Source organism: Antennarius striatus, chromosome 11 (assembly GCF_040054535.1).
Source record: "Antennarius striatus isolate MH-2024 chromosome 11, ASM4005453v1, whole genome shotgun sequence".
NCBI classification, from domain to species: Eukaryota; Metazoa; Chordata; class Actinopteri; order Lophiiformes; family Antennariidae; genus Antennarius; species Antennarius striatus.
In genome coordinates this window covers 363,858-387,500 of record NC_090786.1, presented here as the reverse complement: position 1 = coordinate 387,500, position 23,643 = coordinate 363,858, and the positions used below count along the sequence as shown (strand labels likewise).

The window sequence follows — 23,643 nt, the reverse complement described above, 5'->3', positions numbered from 1 at the left end:
TATACCTTCACACGCTGGATGTGGGCATGAGCCCCCCCAGCTGGCTCCTGATGACATCACAAACATCTCCGCCGCCATTGGCTGAGTCGGTCCTGAAACAGGAAGAGCATCCGTAGCAGCGTGACCCCAGCAGGGGTCATCCTTCACTTCCTGTTTATCCGGTTCAGTGGTCATTGTGGGTCAAAGGTCGAGCAAGTGACCCGTCCATCTGACTCGTTGATCATGACGCTCGTGCCCTGAGGGTGGGGGCGGCTGGGACGCTGTGGCAGCCGTCACCACCTCCTGTCGTCGAGGCCACGCTCAGAGTTCCTGATCCGGATGGGGAGTGTTCTGATTGGTTAATCCAGGAGCCTTCTGGAGGGGAGGGGGGTAGGGATGGTTCTTTAACGCCTCAGTCGGTGCCGCCCCCCCCACCCCCCGACTCGTTCATTGTGACGGAGCGCTCCATCAGGACTAATTACTGGCCGACGCTGATGCCCCCCAGGACCGCTGCGCTCCATCACATTTGGTGGGGTGTCGCTGCCCGTGTTGTAAATCAGTTTGACGGACTGGGAGGTGATGCTGATGCGACCCCCCCCCCCATGAGCTTGTGTCACAGCTCGCGCTCAGGCGGGGGCTAACAGACCCGCCCGCCAGATGCCGTTAGATGATCCGATCCGGCTCACGGAGGAATGCTTGATGTTCACACGGGGGGCGTGGGCGGAGGACGTAACGACAGGGGGGGCGCTGGAGATGGGACGCCAGGGAACAGGACCGCGGGCGGAGGACAGGGCTGACAGGGGCGGGATATATTAAGCAAGGAAATGGCTGCTGAGGGTATCGTCTGGGGGGGGCAGGCTGGGTGGAGTACATACAGCTCAGATAGATGGACTGACTGCCAGCTGCTAACACAGAAGTGCTACCTGTGTGTGCTATCAATGCTAACGCTCCAGGAGAACCGTTGAGATGTTTTCACCGAACAGATGAAGGTTTAACCTGATGTCGAATCAGACTCGTTGAATCAGACTCATTGAATCAGACTCGTTGAATCAGACTCGTTGAATCAGACTCGTTGAATCAGACTCGTTGAATCAGACTCGTTGAATCAGACTCCTTGAATCAGACTCCTTGAACCAGACTCGTTGAATCGGACTCTCGTTGAATCAGACTCGTTGAATCAGACTCGTTGAATCAGACTCGTTGAATCAGACTCGTTGAATCAGACTCGTTGAATCAGACTCGTTGAATCAGACTCGTTGAAACAAACTCGTTGAATCAGACTCGTTGAGTCAGACTCGTTGAATCAGACTCGTTGAATCAGACTTTTGTTGAGTCAGACTCTCGTTGAATCAGACTCTGGTTGAATCAGACTTGTTGAATCAGACTCTGGTTGAATCAGACTCGTTGAATCAGACTCGTTGAATCAGACTTGTTGAATCAGACTCTCGTTGAATCAGACTCTCGTTGAATCAGACTTGTTGAATCAGACTCTCGTTGAATCAGACTTGTTGAATCAGACTCTCGTTGAATCAGACTCTCGTTGAATCAGACTCTTTGATTCAGACTTGTTGAATCAGACTTGTTGAATCAGACTTGTTGAATCAGACTCTCGTTGAATCAGACTCTCGTTGAATCAGACTCTCGTTGAATCAGACTCTCGTTGAATCAGACTCTGGTTGAATCAGACTTGTTGAATCAGACTCTGGTTGAATCAGACTTGTTGAATCAGACTCTCGTTGAATCAGACTTGTTGAATCAGACTTGTTGAATCGGACTCTTGTTGAATCAGACTTGTTGAATCAGACTCTGGTTGAATCAGACTTGTTGAATCATTCTTGTTAAATCAGACTCTTGTTGAGTCAGACTTGTTGAATCAGACTCTCGTTGAATCAGACTCTCGTTGAATCAGACTCTCGTTGAATCAGACTCGTTGAATCAGACTCGTTGAATCAGACTCTGGTTGAATCAGACTTGTTGAATCATTCTTGTTGAATCAGACTCTTGTTGAGTCAGACTTGTTGAATCAGACTCTCGTTGAATCAGACTCTCGTTGAATCAGACTCTCGTTGAATCAGACTCGTTGAATCAGACTCGTTGAATCAGACTCGTTGAATCAGACTCTCGTTGAATCGGACTCGTTGAATCAGACTCGTTGAATCACACTCGTTGAATCAGACTCGTTGAATCAGACTCTGGTTGAATCAGACTTGTTGAATCACTCTTGTTGAATCAGACTTGTTGAATCACTCTTGTTGAATCAGACTCTTGTTGAGTCAAACTTGTTGAATCACTCTTGTTGCGTCAGACTTGTTGAATCAGACTCTGGTTGAATCAGACTGGTTGAATCAGACTTTTGTTGAGTCAGACTTGTTGAATCAGAGTCTCGTTGAATCAGACTCTCGTTGAATCAGACTCGTTGAATCAGACTCGTTGAATCAGACTCCTTGAATCAGACTCCTTGAACCAGACTCGTTGAATCGGACTCCTTGAACCAGACTCGTTGAATCGGACTCTCGTTGAATCAGACTCGTTGAATCAGACTCGTTGAATCAGACTCGTTGAATCAGACTCGTTGAGTCAGACTCGTTGAATCAGACTCTTGTTGAATCAGACTTGTTGAATCAGACTCTGGTTGAATCAGACTCGTTGATTCAGACTCGTTGATTCAGACTCGTTGATTCAGACTCGTTGAATCAGACTCTCGTTGAATCAGACTCTCGTTGAATCAGACTCTCGTTGAATCAGACTCTCGTTGAATCAGACTCGTTGATTCAGACTTGTTGAATCAGACTCTCGTTGAATCAGACTCGTTGAATCAGACTCGTTGAATCAGACTTGTTGAATCACTCTTGTTGAATCGGACTCTTGTTGAATCAGACTTGTTGAATCAGACTTGTTGAATCAGACTTGTTGAATCAGACTTGTTGAATCAGACTTGTTGAATCAGACTTATTGAATCAGACTCTGGTTGAATCAGACTCGTTGATTCAGACTTGTTGATTCAGACTTGTTGAATCAGACTTGTTGAATCAGACTTGTTGAATCAGACTTGTTGAATCAGACTTGTTGAATCAGACTTGTTGAATCAGACTCGTTGAATCAGACTCGTTGAATCAGACTCGTTGAATCAGACTCGTTGAATCAGACTCGTTGAATCAGACTCGTTGAATCAGACTTGTTGAATCAGACTCTCGTTGAATCAGACTTGTTGAATCAGACTCTCGTTGAATCAGACTCGTTGAATCAGACTCGTTGAATCAGACTTGTTGAATCACTCTTGTTGAATCGGACTCTTGTTGAATCAGACTTGTTGAATCAGACTTGTTGAATCAGACTCTCGTGTAATCAGACTCGTTGAATCAGACTCATTGAATCAGACTTGTTGAATCACTCTTGTTGAATCGGACTCTTGTTGAATCAAGACTTGTTGAATCAGACTTGTTGAATCAGACTCTGGTTGAATCAGACTCGTTGATTCAGACTCGTTGATTCAGACTTGTTGAATCAGACTCTCGTTGAATCAGACTCTCGTTGAATCAGACTCTCGTTGAATCAGACTCGTTGATTCAGACTTGTTGAATCAGACTCTCGTTGAATCAGACTCGTTGAATCAGACTCGTTGAATCAGACTTGTTGAATCACTCTTGTTGAATCGGACTCTTGTTGAATCAGACTTGTTGAATCAGACTTGTTGAATCAGACTTATTGAATCAGACTCTGGTTGAATCAGACTCGTTGATTCAGACTCGTTGATTCAGACTTGTTGAATCAGACTTGTTGAATCAGACTTGTTGAATCAGACTTGTTGAATCAGACTTGTTGAATCAGACTCGTTGAATCAGACTCGTTGAATCAGACTCGTTGAATCAGACTCGTTGAATCAGACTCTCGTTGAATCAGACTTGTTGAATCAGACTCGTTGAATCAGACTCGTTGAATCAGTATTCCTGAGTGTTAAACATGGCTTTGATGTCTTTGACAGAAAACACTTGTTTCCCGTCTCACGTTTCCCATCAAACATTTCAGGTTGGGAAACAAACAGGGGAACTAGACGTCCTGCTTGTTGTAAAGATTTCCCCACAGCCGCCACTGATTCCATCAAAATGATGGATCGACCCAAGACCCAGAACCCAACTGGAACGGGAACCAGTGGACATGGAACCCAGATGGACACACAGAGACAGAGACAACTGATGGTGTTGAGCCTCCACACACACAAGCAAGTGAACAGAAGAGGCTCCGCCTCCCTTTGTAACCTCCTAACAAGGCTGATCACCTTCAGCTGGGGGCGTGGCACAGGTGAGGCCACTGGCTCTGACGAGCAGGTAGACCGTGACCTGGAGCTGACCTCTGTCCACATCCAGACACACCTGTGTGTGTGTGTGTGTGTGTGTGTGTGTGTGTGTGTGTGTGTGTGTGTGTGTGTGTGTGTGTGTGTGTGTGTGTGTGTTGTGTGTGTGTGTGTGTGTGTGTGTGTGTGAACCATCATGTTTTAGTGTGTTTACTCTGCTGTTCCGCAAACGACCACAGCCGGCGCGACAGGAAGTGCCGCCAAGCGGCGTGTGGAGCCGGCGCGCCGCCCGGGGCGTCTCCAGCTTGTGAAGGCGTCACAAACATGTGTGTGTGTGTGTGTGTGTGTGTGTGTGTGTGTGTGTGTGTGTGTGTGTGTGTGTGTTACTCCTGTGGTTCTGGACTGGAGCAACACTTAGACGTTAATACACACTTTGAATCTTTAACCGATGAGCGTGGGTTCAGCTCCTTCTGGCCTGAGTTCCTCCTCCTGCTGGTGCTCCTCCTCCTGCTGGTGCTCCTCCTCCTCCTGCTGGTGCTCCTCCTCCTGCTGGTGCTCCTCCTCCTCCTGCTGGTGCTCCTCCTGCTGGTGCTCCTCCTCCTCCTGCTGGTGCTCCTCCTCCTGCTGGTGCTCCTCCTCCTCCTGCTGGTGCTCCTCGTCCTGCTGGTGCTCCTCCTCCTCCTGCTGGTGCTCCTCCTGCTGGTGCTCCTCCTCCTGCTGGTGCTCCTCCTCCTCCTGCTGGTGGTCCTCCTCCTGCTGGTGCTCCTCCTCCTCCTGCTGGTGCTCCTCCTCCTGCTGGTGCTCCTCCTCCTCCTGCTGGTGCTCCTCCTCCTCCTGCTGGTGCTCCTCCTCCTGCTGGTGCTCCTCCTCCTCCTGCTGGTGCTCCTCCTCCTGCTGATGCTCCTCCTCCTCCTGCTGGTGTTCCTCCTCCTGCTCCTTCAGGATCGATCTGCTGGGAACTGAGGAGCAATTAGGACGCGGTCCAGCGTCTGCTGCAGTGCATTATGGGTACCGAGTCGAGTCGGCTGTCGGAGTGCAGACGCAGGAGGGGGAGCGGGGGAGGGGTGCTGTGCCCTTCTGTCCTGGGGGGTGTTTGTAGACATTATTAAAGAGCCATATATTGGCGCGTGGCCCCCCGGGGCCCCCGGTGGAGGCTGATCTCCACACTGGCAGACGGGTAATGAAAGCAGGCTGGAGCTTCATCACTGCCCCCCACCCCCCCTCAGTGTGCTCAGATGCTGCAGCATCACCGCCTCTGTTCCAGCGTCACACCCCCCCCCCCAGAGCCACAAGCTAACACGCTAATGAGCGTGAGCTAACTCGACTCCACATCTGAGCCAATCAGCGCCGACTGTTGTCCATCAGGACCCCCCCACAAAGCCCCCATCAGGAGCTGGGGGGGGGCGTTTGGTCCCGTCTTTACCCGAATGAGTTCACATGGTCCCTCCGCTCTGATTGGACGTGTGGAGTCATGTGATCTAACAGGGGATGATGAAACTTCTGGAACAAACTTCAAAGCTGATTTTTATTTGTTTGTATTTGTTGGTTTTTCCGAGGGGGGGGGCCCAGAGGTTAGCCACACGGCTAGCAGCCTGCAGACAGAACAAATAGGAGGTCAAAAGGTCGCTTGTCTGAGGTGGATGGGTGGGGGCAGCACAGAATGAGAGACATAAAACTTTCCAGGAACAGCGGTGTGCCCCCCCCCATAACGCCAGTAGTCAACCTAAAATGAAATTCCAGGCAGGAAAATACTTTCATTTCTGAAATTGGAGGAGATGATGAGGGAGTGAAGGCATGTGTGTGTGTGTGTGTGTGTGTGTGTGTGTGTGTGGGGGGGGGGGCAGAGACCTGAGCTGAATGCTGGTGGTGGGGGGGGGTTCACTGATGTGCGGGGTTGGGGGGGCTGATCTTAATTGGACCGTGAGCCAATAAAGTTCAGGAAATCCAGAGGAAGTGGAGAAATGTTGGAGCAGGAAGCAGGAGGTGACGGACCGGGGGGGGGGGGCACTTCAGGGATCAATTACCTGGAAGTGAGTTGTGTGTTTGCTCGGGGGGGGGGGGCGCTCGTGGCTTTATTGGACACCGTCTCAAGGAGGACGAGATTATTAACCAGAGGAGAACAAATAAACCCCCAGACCCCCCCTCCAGACCCCCCCCCTCCAGACTCCTTCCTCTCCTGCCCATTAAAACAGATCACCCCTGGGGGGGAGGTGACGGGTGGGGGGGTGAGTGGGGTAATTGTTCGCTGTGGGAATCAAGAGCAGACAAGTTTATTAACAGTAGGTCAAATGGGGGGCGGGGTTATAATCACAGCCTGCTCGCAGTGGGCGGGGCCAACAGAAACACAGGTGTAAAATAGCTTTTTAGGGGGGTTGGGGGTAACAGGGACGGTTAGGGGGGGCTAATGGAGGGACAGCATCACCACGGCAACGGAGGCGGGGTTAACAGAGCTTCACTTAACACCTAAATGCCCACAGAGAGGACGAGGAGGAAGGGGAGGGGCTTGTTGAAGGAGGGAGGGGCCTCAGGAGGAGATTGACCGGGTTGATGGGGGCAGCAGGGGGGGGGGGGTCACAGTGACATCCTCTGCTAATTACGGGGGGGCAGGAGGAAACAGGCGACATGATAATCAATTTGAGGCTGAATCGGAAACATGAGCCACTGGGGGGGCCGCGGTCCCCCCACCAGGCCTCCAGATGGCCCCGGCCCCCACGCCAGTGTATGTGTGTGTGTGTGTGTGTGTGTGTGTGTGTGTGTGTGTGTGTGTGTGTGTGTGTGTGTGTGTGTGTGTGTGTGTGTGTGTGTGTGTGTGTCCTGAGAGGAGAACAAAAGTCAGATGAAGTTTTAATAATGAATGTTAACTGTCTCCCATCCGATTCTCTTGAGCTGTTTCTGTTCAACACACAAACACACACACACACACACACACACACACACACACACACACACACACACACACACACACACACACACACACATACACACACATACACACACACACACACACACATACACACACATACACACACACACACACACACACACACACACACACACACACACACACACACACATACACACACATACACACACACACACATACACACACACATACACACACACACACACACATACACACACACACACACACACACACACATACACACACACACACACACACACACACACACACACACAACAATGGTTGTTACAACACGACACAGCAGAATGATGGAAAGGAAGAAAAGGTAAGAAAGAGGAACAGGAAGAGGAACAGGAAGGAAAGAGGAACAGGAAGGAAAGAGGAACAGGAAGGAAAGAGGAACAGGAAGGAAAGAGGAACAGGAAGAGGAACAGGAAGGAAAGAGGAACAGGAAGGAAAGAGGAACAGGAAGGAAAGAGGAACAGGAAGGAAAAAGGAACAGGAAGGAAAGAGGAACAGGAAGAGGAACAGGAAGGAAAGAGGAACAGGAAGGAAAGAGGAACAGGAAGGAAAGAGGAACAGGAAGGAAAGAGGAACAGGAAGGAAAGAGGAACAGGAAGGAAAGAGGAACAGGAAGGAAAGAGGAACAGGAAGGAAAGAGGAACAGGAAGGAAAGAGGAACAGGGTTGTGGTTTTTCTTTGGAGGAACAGATAGAATGTCCTAGAATGAAGAACCCCCCCCTCCCCCACCAACCATGCCCCTCTACCCCCCATGTGTTGAATCTTATTGACACCATTTGCCTTCACACAACACACACACTCCGTTAGCGTCTTCGTTGACCCCCCCCCCCCGCTGTGTTCGTCCCTCCGTTTTAATTGGTGCTCATTAAGAAAAGAACTGGTTCTGCTCCAGTTTCACAAAAGCATGCAGGGGGGGGGGCGTCGCCCATGACAACGTTAACGGAAAGGGGGGGGTCGTCGCCCATGACAACTCTAACAGAAAGAGGACGGCGGCAGACATTAGAGCCCGGGGGGGGGGGACACACAGAGCATGTAGAACATGTGTACCATGTTAGAGAACACACTAGTGACCTCTGACCTCCGTTGCCCATTACACAACTGTCCACCACAGGAAGTAGACCTGCCAGCAGGGCGTGTCACTTCCTGTCCGCACACGCCTACAGCTGCAGCTGGGTGTGTTTCTGACCAATCAGAGCAGCCTGCAGTCACATGACTTCGTTAGCACAAAACGACTGATAGTTGAGTTGAGGTGGGCGGAGCCAATGAATCAGTGACCAATGGCCTTCCTCTGATCCTGGATCTGATGTGTGTGACTCCTCCTCTCTGCTCTGGCCCCGCCCCCTCCCCCTACAGGTGAGCCGGCCGTGGCGAGGGAGAACAACTGCCTGAACGCGGCCAAAGCGTGTAACCTGAACGACACGTGTAAGAAGTACCGCTCCGCCTACATCAGCCCGTGTACCAGCCGCGTGTCCACCGCCGACGTGTGCAACAAGAGGAAGTGTCACAAGGCGCTGCGCCAGTTCTTCGACAAGGCAGGACACACACACACACACACACACACACACACACACACACACACACATCCTGACTTTCCTTAGAGAAACACACTCACTGCCTCTGCTGAAGTGGGTCTCCGTGCCGGCGCTGCCGGCGGTGTGTCCCCTGCAGGTGCCCCTGAAGCACAGCTACGGGATGCTGTTCTGCTCCTGCCCCCTCAGCGACCAGACGGCGTGCAGCGAGCGCCGGCGCCAGACCATCGTCCCCGTCTGCTCCTACGAGGAGAAGCACAAGCCCAACTGTCTGGAGCTGCAGGCCTCCTGCAGGACCAACTACATCTGCAGGTAGGACACGCCCCCTGCAGCTAGGACACGCCCACCACGCGTCAGGAGGGAGACGAGGCGACACGACAACCTGGATTTGCGGCGCTAATAAAGCAGCAGCATTCACACAGACCGATGCAGGACGGGAGGGGTGTCTAGGACCGGTCCTGGACCCCCCCTTACAAAGTAAAGTCAGTAACACCAGCTGAAATCAATGATCCCACACACACACACACACACACACACACACACACACACACACACACACACACACACACACACACACGTGTGTGTGTGTGTGTGTGTGTGTTATTAAATGGAAGCATAAGGTATCATAAATGAGCTCCAGTTTGGACAATGCCCCCCCCCATAATAAACGGCATGACTACAGTAAATCACACCACTAGCATTTGTCACGCTCACACTCTCATCCATCTGACCGTCCATCTGACCGTCCATCCGACCGTCCATCCGACCGCACTCCCAGGTCTCTGCCTCCGTCATCACACAGATTACAGCCGTGCCCCCCCCCCATATGCCAGCTGGAGAACGCCGCCTCCTGCCTCTGCAGACCAGAGGGACCCGATCAGTGACGACACCAGCGTTCACGTCTGACTCCAACAGAAAACCTTTAAACGTGTTCCTGAAACGCAGAAACAGACGAGTTTAAACCGACAGATGTTTTCTGAGGACCAGACCGTCAGAAAGAGAAGAGAAAATACACTTTATTCTATCAGTTAGATCTAGTGCCCCAGTATATAGTCTAGTGTTTATTGTATAGTTATAGTCTAGTAATTATACTATATAGTCTAGTGTTTATAGTATAGTTATAGTCTAGTAATTATACTATATAGTCTAGTGTTTATAGTATAGTTATAGTCTAGTAATTATACTATATAGTCTAGTGTTTATAGTTTAGTTATAGTCTAGTAATTATACTATATAGTCTAGTGTTTATAGTATAGTTATAGTCTAGTAATTATACTATATAGTCTAGTGTTTATAGTATAGTTATAGTCTAGTAATTATACTATATAGTCTAGTGTTTATAGTATAGTTATAGTCTAGTAATTATACTATATAGTCTAGTGTTTATAGTTTAGTTATAGTCTAGTAATTATACTATATAGTCTAGTGTTTATAGTATAGTTATAGTCTAGTAATTATACTATATAGTCTAGTGTTTATAGTATAGTTATAGTCTAGTAATTATACTATATAGTCTAGTGTTTATAGTATAGTTATAGTCTAGTAATTATACTATATAGTCTAGTGTTTATAGTATAGTTATAGTCTAGTAATTATACTATATAGTCTAGTAATTATAGTCTAGTAATTATAGTATATAGTCTAGTAATTATAGTATAGTCATAGTCTAGTAATTATAGTATATAGTCTAGTAATTATAGTATACAGTATAGTCTAGTAATTATAGTATATAGTCTAGTAATTATAGTATAGTAATAGTATAGTATAATTATACTATAGTTATACTATAGTAGTAGTATAGTATAATTATAGAATTGTTATAGTATAGTTATAATCTAGTATAATTATAACATACGGTAATTGTAGTGTAGTTATAGTGTAGAATGATACAGGATATTCTAAAATGATTCCAGTATAATTATAGTAAAGTTATATATAATTATAGTATAGATATTTTTAAGTATAATAATGGCATAATTTAAGTCAAGTATAATTATAGTCTAGTTATAATCTATGACTATAATTATAATCTAATTATAGTAATTATAGAGTAGTTATAGTTTATGTAGTATAAATTGTACATTTATAGTATATAGTCTCATATGTAGTATAAATTGTATAATTATAGTTTACTATAATATAATAATTATACTATAACTATGCTATAATTATACTATTATCATAATATAATTATAGCATAGTTGTAGTATGGTATAATTATTGTATAATTATAGTCTAGTGTAATTATAGATAATTGTCGCATACTTAGTCTCGTATAATTAATTTCCACTAATTTACCCTAGTGGATCATTACAGTATATGAAATAAAATAACTTTTAAAAAAGTATATAGTATAAAATCCAAAGCAATATGGCAGAAAGGTAACACTACAGTTAGCATGAAACTACATGATTTATAAGTTATTTGAAAATTTTATTTAAACAATGTTTTCCCCATTGTGTGTGTGTGTGTGTGTGTGTGTGTGTGTGTGTGTGATGACTGTGCTCAGCAGAGCTTTTGAAAGGGGGTTATGAAATTGATGGACACAGAAAAACGTGCTATTTTAATGAAAATTTGGGTCGTTTTAATTTAATGAACACATTTCCTACTCAGAGGAAAGTGTTTCCAACCACAACAATAAATGTGTGACATTTATTTGATATTTTGTAACTTTTACATTTCATGGGTGACAATATTTTTTTTCTTCCAGTCCTTTTGGTGTTGCTTCATGTTTTTAAGATGGCATTCATTCATTCATTCAACCATTCATTCATTTTCCGTACCGCTCCTTCCCCTTTCGAGGGTCACGGGGGTTGCTGGAGCCTCTGACCGGCCGACGTGTACTGCTGCTCTTATGTGACTTCAATTGCCCCTTGGGGACAAATAAAGTTCTTTTGAATTTCCCAGTGGACTTAGGGCATGAGGTGGGGGTGACGTTTGGGACACACTACCAGTGCATCATGAACACCGACCCATCAATGCACCCACGGACAAACTGGACCCGACCAGTTTACCTGAAGGTCATTTTTTTCGAGGTGGGAGGAAACCGGAACACCCGGAGGAACCCACGCAGACAGAGGAAGAACGAACAAAATGGACTACACCCGTCCTGCTGGGGGGCGACAGCGCCAACCGCTGCTGCCCGGTACCGTTCCAATCAGATACCACATAGGGGAACCAAAGCACTTGGAGAAAACCTTTCTTGCCCTCGTGTTGCTGATCAGTCTGCTCCTTTTCTCATTCTGTCTTCTTCCAGCAGGTGTGGCACCAGGTGTAGCTTAGCCTAGCCTAGCCTAGCCTATAACCCTGGAGGGTCATTGGGGCACCACAGGCGACCCGTGGTTGCCATCATATGGGATGTCTTGGGCGACTGAACCTGGGGGCGCCCATCTGTCTCCAGGCTGGATGCAGTTTAATGTCATACCCAGGACTTAGACAGTCCCCGGGTAGGGGACCTACCAGATATTAACGATGGATCAATAAATAGAGCGGAAAAACCATTTCCCAAATTTTAAAGTTTGATTATTATTCTTCTAATGGAATGTTTTACAAGAAGGATTTGTTTAGTTTCACCTGCAAGGGTGACTTTTTAAGGTTTTGTTGTGGTTGACGGTCAGGACAAGCGTCCAGGTCCAGATCAGCACTTTGTTTCTGACGCAGAGCGGAACAGCTTCTGGTACCACTTCTTCTTCTCCCTCTTCTTCTTCTGGATCTGGGCTTTCAGCTCCTCTATCTCGTCTATCAGGACCTCCTCCTTCCTCTGCCACTCCTGTCTCTTCTGCTGCAGAGTCTCACGGAGAGATATTATCCGGTCCCTCAACCCTTTCTCTTTGTTGAACGACTCCTGCTCCTTCCCCTGGATGGAGGCGTTCTTCAACCGAGCCTCTTCCAGATTGGTCTTCAGACTGTCTTCCTCCTTCTTCCTGTCCTCCAACTGAGCCTCATAGGAGGCGTTCTTCAATCGAGACTCTTCCAGATTGTTTTTCAACTTGTCTTCTTCTTTCTTCCTCTCCTCTAACTGAACTTCATAGGAGGCCATCTTCAACCGGGCCTCTTCCAGATCCGCTATCAACTTGTCTTCGTCTTTTTTCCTCTCCTCCAACTGAACCTCATGGAAGGCCATCTTCAAACGAGCCTCTTCCAGATCAGTTTTCAATGTCTTGTCCTCTTTCTTCTTGGCCTCTAACTGAGCCTCGTAGGAGGCCATCTTCTGGAGAGCCTCTTTCAGTTCTGTCTTTAGAAGGTCATTCTTTTTCTTCAGCTCTTGAGGGTAAGGAGCAAAGGTCTTCATGAGTAGGAAGAAATCCTTTACTGTGGTCATCAGGCTGCTGATGGACGGATCGTCTCTAGAACGCAGACCATTTTCTGCATTGATGCCATCTTGACTGGAGCCATTGCTCAAGACTATGTTCAGGTTCTTAGTGACGTTGATGGACAGAAACCGTGAAATTGCCTTCGCTCTCGGGTCACAAAAGACCTCTGTAACACCCATCGCCTTCTCCAGGGCGTGTGGAATGACATCTCCCATCATTTGCATCACCTGAATTGTGAGAAGAACCTTTGAGCCACCAGACACATGGGAGCCTTCTGGTGCCGATGGAGAGGATCCAGTTCCTTGACCCCCTTCCGATGCGTGTTCCGTCAGCGATCGGTAAATGTAGCTGGTTAAAGTTTGAATGATGTTCACACACATTTTTACGATGAGGTTTTCTATTTCCTTATCAAACCTCCCTAACGCTACAGCTTCCAACTGGTCATCTTTGATCCCACTGAGGAAATCCTGAACAAGTTTGACGAGAACGTCAGTCACCTCAGGCCTCAGCTTCTGTGACAACTTCCTGCTCTGCATCGTGTGTGTCGACTGCTTCCTTGCTTGCGCTGCATCCATCATTTTTACTGCTCTTAATGAGTAAGAACACTCACTCATGTACAGTAGAGCTCATCGCCACAGACTCTTATATAAGAGCACCAATGGCTTTGAAGACACTTCAAAAAGACTCAAAAACATCAAAGGCATCACCTGGAGTTACATCAAAGACGTCTGTAGGTCCTCGTTTATCATCATCCACACCTGTTTAAACCAATTCACTGGACTTTAAAAGTTTCCTGAAGACCTCCACCTCTCATCCAAGAGGCTTCTTCAGTTCTAGTGGTGGTTGGTGTTGATTCTTCAGTTCTAGTGGTGGTTGGTGTTGATTCTTCAGTTCTAGTGGTGGTTGGTGTTGATTCTTCAGTTCTAGTGGTGGTTGGTGTTGATTCTTCTTCAGTTCTAGTGGTGGTTGGTGTTGATTCTTAAGTTCTAGTGGTGGTTGGTGTTGATTCTTCTTCAGTTCTAGTGGTGGTTGGTGTTGATTCTTCTTCAGTTCTAGTGGTGGTTGGTGTTGATTCTTCTTCAGTTCTAGTGGTGGTTGGTGTTGATTCTTCAGTTCTAGTGGTGGTTGGTGTTGATTCTTCTTCAGTTCTAGTGGTGGTTGGTGTTGATTCTTCTTCAGTTCTAGTGGTGGTTGGTGTTGATTCTTCTTCAGTTCTAGTGGTGGTTGGTGTTGATTCTTCTTCAGTTCTAGTGGTGGTTGGTGTTGATTCTTAAGTTCTAGTGGTGGTTGGTGTTGATTCTTCTTCAGTTCTAGTGGTGGTTGGTGTTGATTCTTCTTCAGTTCTAGTGGTGGTTGGTGTTGATTCTTCTTCAGTTCTAGTGGTGGTTGGTGTTGATTCTTCTTCAGTTCTAGTGGTGGTTGGTGTTGATTCTTCAGTTCTAGTGGTGGTTGGTGTTGATTCTTCAGTTCTAGTGGTGGTTGGTGTTGATTCTTCTTCAGTTCTAGTGGTGGTTGGTGTTGATTCTTCTTCAGTTCTAGTGGTGGTTGGTGTTGATTCTTAAGTTCTAGTGGTGGTTGGTGTTGATTCTTCTTCAGTTCTAGTGGTGGTTGGTGTTGATTCTTCAGTTCTAGTGGTGGTTGGTGTTGATTCTTCTTCAGTTCTAGTGGTGGTTGGTGTTGATTCTTCAGTTCTAGTGGTGGTTGGTGTTGATTCTTCTTCAGTTCTAGTGGTGGTTGGTGTTGATTCTTCAGTTCTAGTGGTGGTTGGTGTTGATTCTTCAGTTCTAGTGGTGGTTGGTGTTGATTCTTCAGTTCTAGTGGTGGTTGGTGTTGATTCTTCAGTTCTAGTGGTGGTTGGTGTTGATTCTTCTTCAGTTCTAGTGGTGGTTGGTGTTGATTCTTCAGTTCTAGTGGTGGTTGGTGTTGATTCTTCTTCAGTTCTAGTGGTGGTTGGTGTTGATTCTTCTTCAGTTCTAGTGGTGGTTGGTGTTGATTCTTCTTCAGTTCTAGTGGTGGTTGGTGTTGATTCTTCTTCAGTTCTAGTGGTGGTTGGTGTTGATTCTTCTTCAGTTCTAGTGGTGGTTGGTGTTGATTCTTCAGTTCTAGTGGTGGTTGGTGTTGATTCTTCTTCAGTTCTAGTGGTGGTTGGTGTTGATTCTTCTTCAGTTCTAGTGGTGGTTGGTGTTGATTCTTCTTCAGTTCTAGTGGTGGTTGGTGTTGATTCTTCTTCAGTTCTAGTGGTGGTTGGTGTTGATTCTTCTTCAGTTCTAGTGGTGGTTGGTGTTGATTCTTCTTCAGTTCTAGTGGTGGTTGGTGTTGATTCTTCTTCAGTTCTAGTGGTGGTTGGTGTTGATTCTTCTTCAGTTCTAGTGGTGGTTGGTGTTGATTCTTCTTCAGTTCTAGTGGTGGTTGGTGTTGATTCTTCAGTTCTAGTGGTGGTTGGTGTTGATTCTTCTTCAGTTCTAGTGGTGGTTGGTGTTGATTCTTAAGTTCTAGTGGTGGTTGGTGTTGATTCTTCTTCAGTTCTAGTGGTGGTTGGTGTTGATTCTTCTTCAGTTCTAGTGGTGGTTGGTGTTGATTCTTCTTCAGTTCTAGTGGTGGTTGGTGTTGATTCTTCTTCAGTTCTAGTGGTGGTTGGTGTTGATTCTTAAGTTCTAGTGGTGGTTGGTGTTGATTCTTCTTCAGTTCTAGTGGTGGTTGGTGTTGATTCTTCTTCAGTTCTAGTGGTGGTTGGTGTTGATTCTTCAGTTCTAGTGGTGGTTGGTGTTGATTCTTCTTCAGTTCTAGTGGTGGTTGGTGTTGATTCTTCTTCAGTTCTAGTGGTGGTTGGTGTTGATTCTTCTTCAGTTCTAGTGGTGGTTGGTGTTGATTCTTCTTCAGTTCAGTTCAGCTGAGATGTTCTTTTGGGGAATTTCGAAAGGACCTGATTGTAAACCGGCCATAGTAAATAAGCCAGTGTTGCTAGTTTTAAAATTCATGGAACCTGGTATTTGTTGAAGATCCTCAGTTTTTCAGACAGTCCAGACACATACGGGATCACTATACTGTTACGCCTGCTCTCTTCCGTCCTCACTGGGTTGTTCTCCTTTCTGGATCTTGTGTGAGCTTTCACAAAGGTCCAGTCAGGATATCCACAGGTTTTCAGTGCCCCTTTCAGGTGTTGGTGTTCTTTTTTCTGGTCTTGGGCACTGGTTGGTAGCTTGTGAGCCCTGTCTTGCAGGGTCCTGATGACGCCCAGCCTGTGCTCCAGTGGGTGGTGGGAGTGAAAAAGCAGGTATTGGTCCGTGTGTTGGTTTCCTGTGTACCCCAACACTCAGACTTCTGTTTTCTTCCCTGCAGACCTCACAAAAAAAGCAAGCTGTTGTCCTTTACATCCTCTCTGGTGAACTTGATGTAGCTGTCCACCAGGTTGATGTGTTCCGTTCATAAGCAGCATCTCTGAGACGCTGAAGCGCAACCCAACCAGCAGGTTGGTGGACGGCTAGCAGAAGTTACAGGAGCAGGAAACCATGAAGCACCTGTCGTGGTATTGTCTGTACCCTGGGGAAGCCATCCTACACATATGTGGCCTCCCCAACATTCATAAAGAAGGAGCCCCCCAGACCTATTGTCAGCAGCATCAACTACATCACGTACAATATCACCAAGCATGTTGTTAGCATCTTGGCCCCGTGGGTGGGGAACAACCCCTACCATAAAGAGAACTCCGTGGACTTTGTGGAACAGGTGAGAGGACTGAGACTGGAAACAGGTGAGACCGTGGCAGGCCCCTCCCCCTCTGTATAGGTGCTCTGATACCGGAACAGACACACCTGTTGGGAAGAAGACAGAAGGAGTCAAGGATCACAGTGATGAAGATGAGGCATGATTGGACCGGCGTCACGAACACGCCTCCTGATCGGGTCTGAAACGGATCAGTGGACTGGATGGAAAAAAAATTCACAGTTTTAGTTATACATAAATATTATATATGTCTTTCCATCCATCCGGATGGTTTGCGTGTCTTTTTATTTCTCATGTCAGCATTTGTGTCCTTCAGCTGTGTAAAAGCTAGTATCAAATAAACGTGGAGCGTTTCCTTCAGGATGTGAATCCGTCACGGCGGACGTCAGCGGCTCCGATAATCACATTGAGAGAAATGATTTCCAGCCCCCAGTCGTTTGGGCGGGGCTGGCCATCAGGATGACCCGTGTCCCCCCCGGGGGGGTAATGGCCCCGCGCTGACACGTCTGTGTTCTGTGTGTCTCAGGTCACGACTGGCCGACTTCTTTGTGAACTGTCAGCCGGAGCCGCGCTCGCTGTCGGGCTGCCTGAAGGAGAACTACGCCGACTGCCTGCTGGCGTACTCGGGTCTGATTGGTGAGTCCAGCTGGGCCCCCAGACGGGCTACACGTCACCATGGCAACAGATGCTGCACGCTGAACCCGGGTGAAGGAGTTTGTGTTGGAGATGCAGTGTGAAGTGTTCAGAAACACCCAACCTCATTGCAGAGAGCTGGAGACACACACACACACACACACACACACACACACACACACACACACACACACACACACACACACACACACACACACACACACACACGTGATGGATTCCCTGTGTCTACTGTAAAACAAAAAGCCCGTCTTTGGAGCGGCTCCAGAACGATTCATGGGGGTGTGTGTGTGTGTGGGGGGGGGGGGGTGAGGAATAACCGACTGAAGCTATTTACTCCCCCTGCAGAATCAGAGCTGATTTTTCACTTTGGCGTGTCACCCCCCCCCCCCCCCCACCTCCTCTTGAACATAAGCAGAACAAATGAGTGATGATGGGGGGGTGTTTCCTGCAGCATCACGGCACTGGCCAATCACCTTCACCCTTTAGTGTGACATGCTCCTACCTGAGAGGTGAATGAGTGATGACCCCCCACCACCCCGTCTGCTGCAGGTACCGTCATGACGCCCAACTACCTGCGCTCCCCCAGGATCAGCGTGTCCCCCTACTGCGACTGCAGCAGCAGCGGCAACAACAAGGATGAGTGTGACCGCTTCACCCACATGTTCACCGACAACACCTGCCTCCGTGAGCCTCACACACACACACACACACACACACACACACACACACACACACACACACACACACAGCAATGGATGTTACAACACGACACAGCCGAATGATGGAAAGGAAGAAAAGGTAAGAAAGAGGAACAGGAAGGAAAGAGGAACAGGAAGGAAAGAGGAACAGGAAGGAAAGAGGAACAGGAAGGAAATAGGAACAGGAAGGAAAGAGGAACAGGAAGGAAAGAGGAACAGGAAGGAAAGAGGAACAGGAAGGAAAGAGGAACAGGAAGGAAAGAGGAACAGGAAGGAAAGAGGAACAGGGTTGTGGTTTTTCTTTGGAGGAACAGATAGAATGTTCTAGAATGAAGAACCCAACACACACACCCAACACACACACCCAACACACACACCCAACACACACACCCAACACACACATAAATCAGGGCTGCAGGACGTGAAACAAAGGCGTCCTGCTTCAGAGGAACATCAATGCTGTCCTACAGAGACGAGAAAAGATCTGTTCCTACCGCCAGTTTAATTTTAATCTTAATCTGCCTTAATCCACAAGAGTGTGTCCTCATTTACAGACCAAATACACACAAACACAAACACACACACACACACACACACACACACACACACACTCACACACACACACACACACACACACACACACACACACACACACACTCACACACACACACCTGATGACAGCCTGAACATTCTCCTCTCTCCGGTAGGGAACGCCGTCCAGGCCTTTGGGAACGGGACGGATGTGGGGGTGTGGCCGCCGGTGCAGACCACCACCCCCAGCACCCCCCCCCACCATAAGAACCGTGAGCGCAGCTCCAACACCATCGACAACCACATCAACACCGACCCCGCCCTCTACCACTTCTGTGGCAACCTGCAGGTCAGACACACAATGCTAGGCTAGGCTAGGCTAGGCTAATGGGACATTCACCACAGATTCGTCCACATGAGCGAGATGCTTTTTCTTGGGTGGTGTTCCTCAGGTTCTGACCCGGGTTCCTGCTGTTCTTCTGTTCCAGGCTCAGAAGCTGCGGTCCAACTCGACGGTGGACGGCGTTCTCTGTGTGGTGAGACTCTCCGTCGCCCTCCATGAAGGAAACGGATTCCTCTCGTTTCACCCTGAGATGATGAAACGTGCAGAAACACGCGTGACGAACTGATGCGGACAGGATGATGCGTTCACACACTCCAGGACGGTTAAGGTTGTTTCACGCCGTCGCTCGTGACTGGTGTGAGCTCGTTTTGCTCACCTGTTGCCGCCTGTCGCTCGGTTGGATTGAGCACAGAGCGACGGGCGGACACGCCCGCCGATCAAACGCCCTGAAGCGCCCTCGCCGCTGGAAGTGTGTGACCGCCCTCGGACAGGGATCGCCACCGCAGCCCCTATGAGGCTGGAGGGGCGGGGCTTGTTGTTATCCGCTGGCTTTAAAGTTCACTGGAAATGTCAGTGTGAAATAATCAGGCGCCGCTCGGACCGCTATGACATTTAAAAGAAGCAGCAACGGTTCTACAGGACAGGACCCTGCCGTTAGCTCGCAGCTTTATTAGCAACAGCGCTGAACACACACACACACACACACACACACACACACACACTGGCATTTTAGTTAGAAAAACAACCTTTTGAGGTTTGTTGTCCTGTCGCAGCAGATGAATATATTTAAGGGGATTAGCGGTGATGTTAGCGTGTTGAAGCCAGCAGCGTGTTGAAGGCGGCAGCATGATAAAGTCAGAGACATGTTGAAGTCGGACGTGCTTTGAAATCAGAGGCTTGTTGAAGTTGGCATGTGGAAGTCAGCCACGTATTGAAGTCGACGCCATGTTGAAGTCGGCAGCGTGTTGAATTTGGCCTTGTATTGAAGTCGTAAGCTTGTTGAAGTTGGACAAATGTTGAAGTCAGCGTGTCGAAGTTGGCGTGTTGAAAACGGCTGCCTGTTGAAGTCGGGGACTTGTTGAAGTTGGCATGTTGAAGTTGGCGTGTTGAAGATGGCATGTGGAGACGGCTGTGTGTTGAAGGTGGTGTGTTAATGTCGGCAATATGTTGAAGTCGGAGGCGTGTTGAGGTTGGTGTGTTGAAGTCGAAGGCGTGTCAAAGTTGTAGGTTTGTTGAAGTTGGACACATGTTGAAGTCGGTGTGTTGAAGTTGTTGGTGTGTTGAAATCGGCTGTGTGTTGAAGTCGGAGTGTTGAAGTCGGCGTGTTGAAGTAGGCATGTTGAAGTTGGCATGTTGAAGTCGGGGGCGTGTTGAAGTCATATGTGTGTTGCAGTCGTATGCGTGTTGAAGTCAGCTTGTTGAAGTTGGCCGCGTGTTGAAGTCGGCCACGTGTTGATGTCGTCATATGGAAGTCAGACATGTGTTGAAGTCGATGGCGTGTTGAAGTTGGCCGTGTTTTGAAGACGGCAGCGTGCTGAAGTCGGCAGCATGTTGAAGTCGGCCTCGTGTTAAAGTTGTAGGGTTGTAGAAGTTGGACACGTGTTGAAGTCGGCGTGTTGAAGTTGTCTGCGTGTTGAAGTCGGCTGCATGTTGTAATTGTTGGCGTGCCGAAATTGGCCGCGTGTTGAAGTCAGAGGCCTGTTTAAGTCAGCGTGTTGAAGTCGACGTGTTGAAATTGGCGAGTTGAAGTCGGATGCGTATTGAAGTCGGAGACGTGTTGAATTTAGCACGTTGAAGTCGGTCGCATGTTGATGCATGACTCCACTCAGAATCACACGCCACTGCTGGGGACCAATCAGAACCCAGCAGTCTGGGTTCCACCGGGAAACGCTCTCCTCTCATCACATCGTGTGTAGAGGTCAGGGATCATGTGGGGTTGTTGTTGGGGTATCTTTGTCATGTTGGGAGGTATTTGTGAGAATGCTGAAACGCCCCCCGTCCCCCGGCTGACATCCTCTTCTTCTCTGTCCCTCAGGACCCTCAGATCGACGGACCCAGCACCTCCAACTCCGTCCTGCAGAACTCGGCTGACCCCCGGCGGTCTCTGGCCTCTCTGCTGCCCCCGTTGGTCTGGCTGTGCTACTGCAGCCTCCTTTCCTTGTAGCTCGACAGCACAAAACCCCCCAGGACTGAAACCCGTTTGTACAAAGACGCCCCTCCCCTCTGTCGCCCGTCGTTCCCTCTGATTGGTCTCTCTGATCCCTCCTTTGAGTTTTGAGGACTTTTGGAGAAGCGTCGTTCTTTCACTGGTCTTGTTATTTTCCTGTTGGTGTTCTTTGCTGCTGCGCTGCTGTTTGCTGAAGCGCTGATCTACATGTCGACTCCGTCTGGTTGTTCGTTCCCTCTGGCTCCAAAAAAATACGGGCTTTAAAGCTTTGTTGTCAGTTTGGCAGACACCAGTAAATACTGGAGGACGGCGTTCCAGTGAAGCCCCGCCGGCGGCGTTTGGAACGGGACACACAATGTGAATTAGAATCCGCTCCGGAGCCAAATCTGTTCCCACCCACGTGTGTGTGTGTGTGTGTGCATGCGTGCACGTGCGTGCACGTGCGTGTGTGCGTGTGTGCGTGCGTGTGCGTGCGTGAGGCTCGGCGGGTTCTTCTGCTCCACCGTCAGTCGGTTTGGTCGTGGCGACAGGCGATCACTCGGACAGCCTTTAAGTCTCCTCTGTGTTTGTGTCTCTTTGATAGATGTGATTCTGTATTTTTCAAACATCCCATAATAACGTCACTTGAAAGATTTTTTTTTGTTCACAGAAAAGCGACGACTTCTAACATTAGCATGTCGGCGCCGATCTGTCTCTGTGGCTCGTTCAGAACGCGCCACCGCCGGCAAAAGCACACTGGCAGAGACCCCCCCCCCACACACCCCCCCCCACACACACACACACACACACACACACACACACACACACACACACACACACACACACACACACACACACACACGGGGGTCAGTGGTGACGACGCCACGCAGTCGTCATTCACCAAACCAGCTTCAGGAAGTGTTTTCTTAATATCATCTGCAGCCGTTTGTCGACACACAAACCAGAGCCGGAGGAAAGCGGCTCAGTCTAGTTCCTGAACCCATCGCACCCCCCCACCTCCCCAGCTTAAACACATCGACCAACCTGTGATTTGCTCGTCGCCATCACGCCCCATCCAGACCATAACCCTAACCCCACCCCACCTGGTGTGCCACTCACCTGCACCATCGACCCCTGAACGCACCGCTGAGCCCCCTCCCCTGGTTCCACACCGTCCCTTGAACGCCACTCTGATTGGCCCGTGGTCTGAAACAGAGTGGGCGTGTCTTTCACGCACGTCTGCCTCATCATTTACCTCCCAGACACACACCTTCATCCTCCTCCTCCAGCATGAGCAGCGGCGTTGCCATGATGACCCGGAGCAGCGCTGGCGACGCCACACGTTCCTGTACAATAACCCCACATGTTATTACTGAGCATCAACACGCTGTTTGTATGTACTGGCTGAACCTATAAAGAAGACAAACACGTTAATATTCTAATAATTAATTCTAATCATTAATGATATTCTAGAGCATTGTGACATATTTTCACATTCAGATTCTACTTAATGCATTGAAGAAGCCAGAATCTTGTTTTTATAACCTGTGTGTATATTTCTCCTGTATGTTATATTAATGCATCTGAGGACAGGACATCAGTGTAACGTTCCTGCTGGAGTTAAAGTCCCACCATGTGTAGCTTGAAGATGGAACGGATGGTTTTGGGCTGAGATTTCCACTTATTTTTCTATTTTTTACTAACGTTTGTTTTGTGGATGCGTTCAGGTGAACGGGATCGACCGCTTTTCTTTGTGAACACGTTCTCATCGGTTCTGCTTCACTGCTAAATAATTGTGATGACAATGAGGTGAATTTGAGAAAAAAGCTTTTTGATTGAGAAGTGAATCAGTTTATTCTGTGAGTTTTGTTCCTTTTTTTAAAAAAAACACATCTGAACATTTTCTGTTTGAAATGTCTCTAATCTTAATCTCTGGATGAAACAGAAGAGTTTCCTGTTGGTGGAGGAGCAGAACAGGGTGGAGCAGCATTTACTGGAACCATTAAACTTCTTAGCTTGTGAAAATGTAAAATCTATTGTATAAAAGTTATGATTAAAGACGGTGAAACGAGTCCCAATGTCTCAGGTGTTTGTTTACCCACGATGCAACAGGAACCACAGACAGGAAGGAAACAGGTCACCACAACACATCCTGATTGGATGAGTGCATATAGTCACCTGAAAGGTGGCCACATCCCACAAGTCCAGAGTCATCCAATCGGAAACACAAGAAAACACCAACACCAAAAAAAACACGAAAACACCATAAAATACCAAGAAAACAACAAAAACACCATAAAATAACAAGAAAACAACAAAAACACCACAAAATACCAAGAAAACAACAAAAACACCATAAAATACCAAGAAAACAACAAAAACACCACAAAATACCAAGAAAACAACAAAAACACCACAAAATACCAAGAAAACAACAAAAACACCATAAAATACCAAGAAAACAACAAAAACACCATAAAATACCAACAAAC

General features: G+C 47.8%; 1 protein-coding gene across 2 annotated transcripts in view; it reads left to right on the top strand.

Moving 5' to 3' along the window:
* gfra1a (gdnf family receptor alpha 1a) overlaps positions 1–23,381 on the top strand; it is a 47,097-nt gene extending 23,716 nt beyond the window's left edge. For both annotated transcript variants that reach the window (XM_068328297.1, XM_068328296.1), the window contains 7 exons: positions 8,568–8,746; positions 8,883–9,055; positions 17,306–17,415; positions 17,983–18,117; positions 18,839–19,011; positions 19,151–19,198; positions 21,041–23,381. In XM_068328297.1, coding sequence (XP_068184398.1) covers positions 8,568–8,746; positions 8,883–9,055; positions 17,306–17,415; positions 17,983–18,117; positions 18,839–19,011; positions 19,151–19,198; positions 21,041–21,169 — 947 coding nt within the window. In that variant the 3' untranslated portion in view covers positions 21,170–23,381. The remainder of the gene's footprint in view (positions 1–8,567; positions 8,747–8,882; positions 9,056–17,305; positions 17,416–17,982; positions 18,118–18,838; positions 19,012–19,150; positions 19,199–21,040) is intronic.
* Positions 23,382–23,643: the final 262 nt, after the last annotated feature.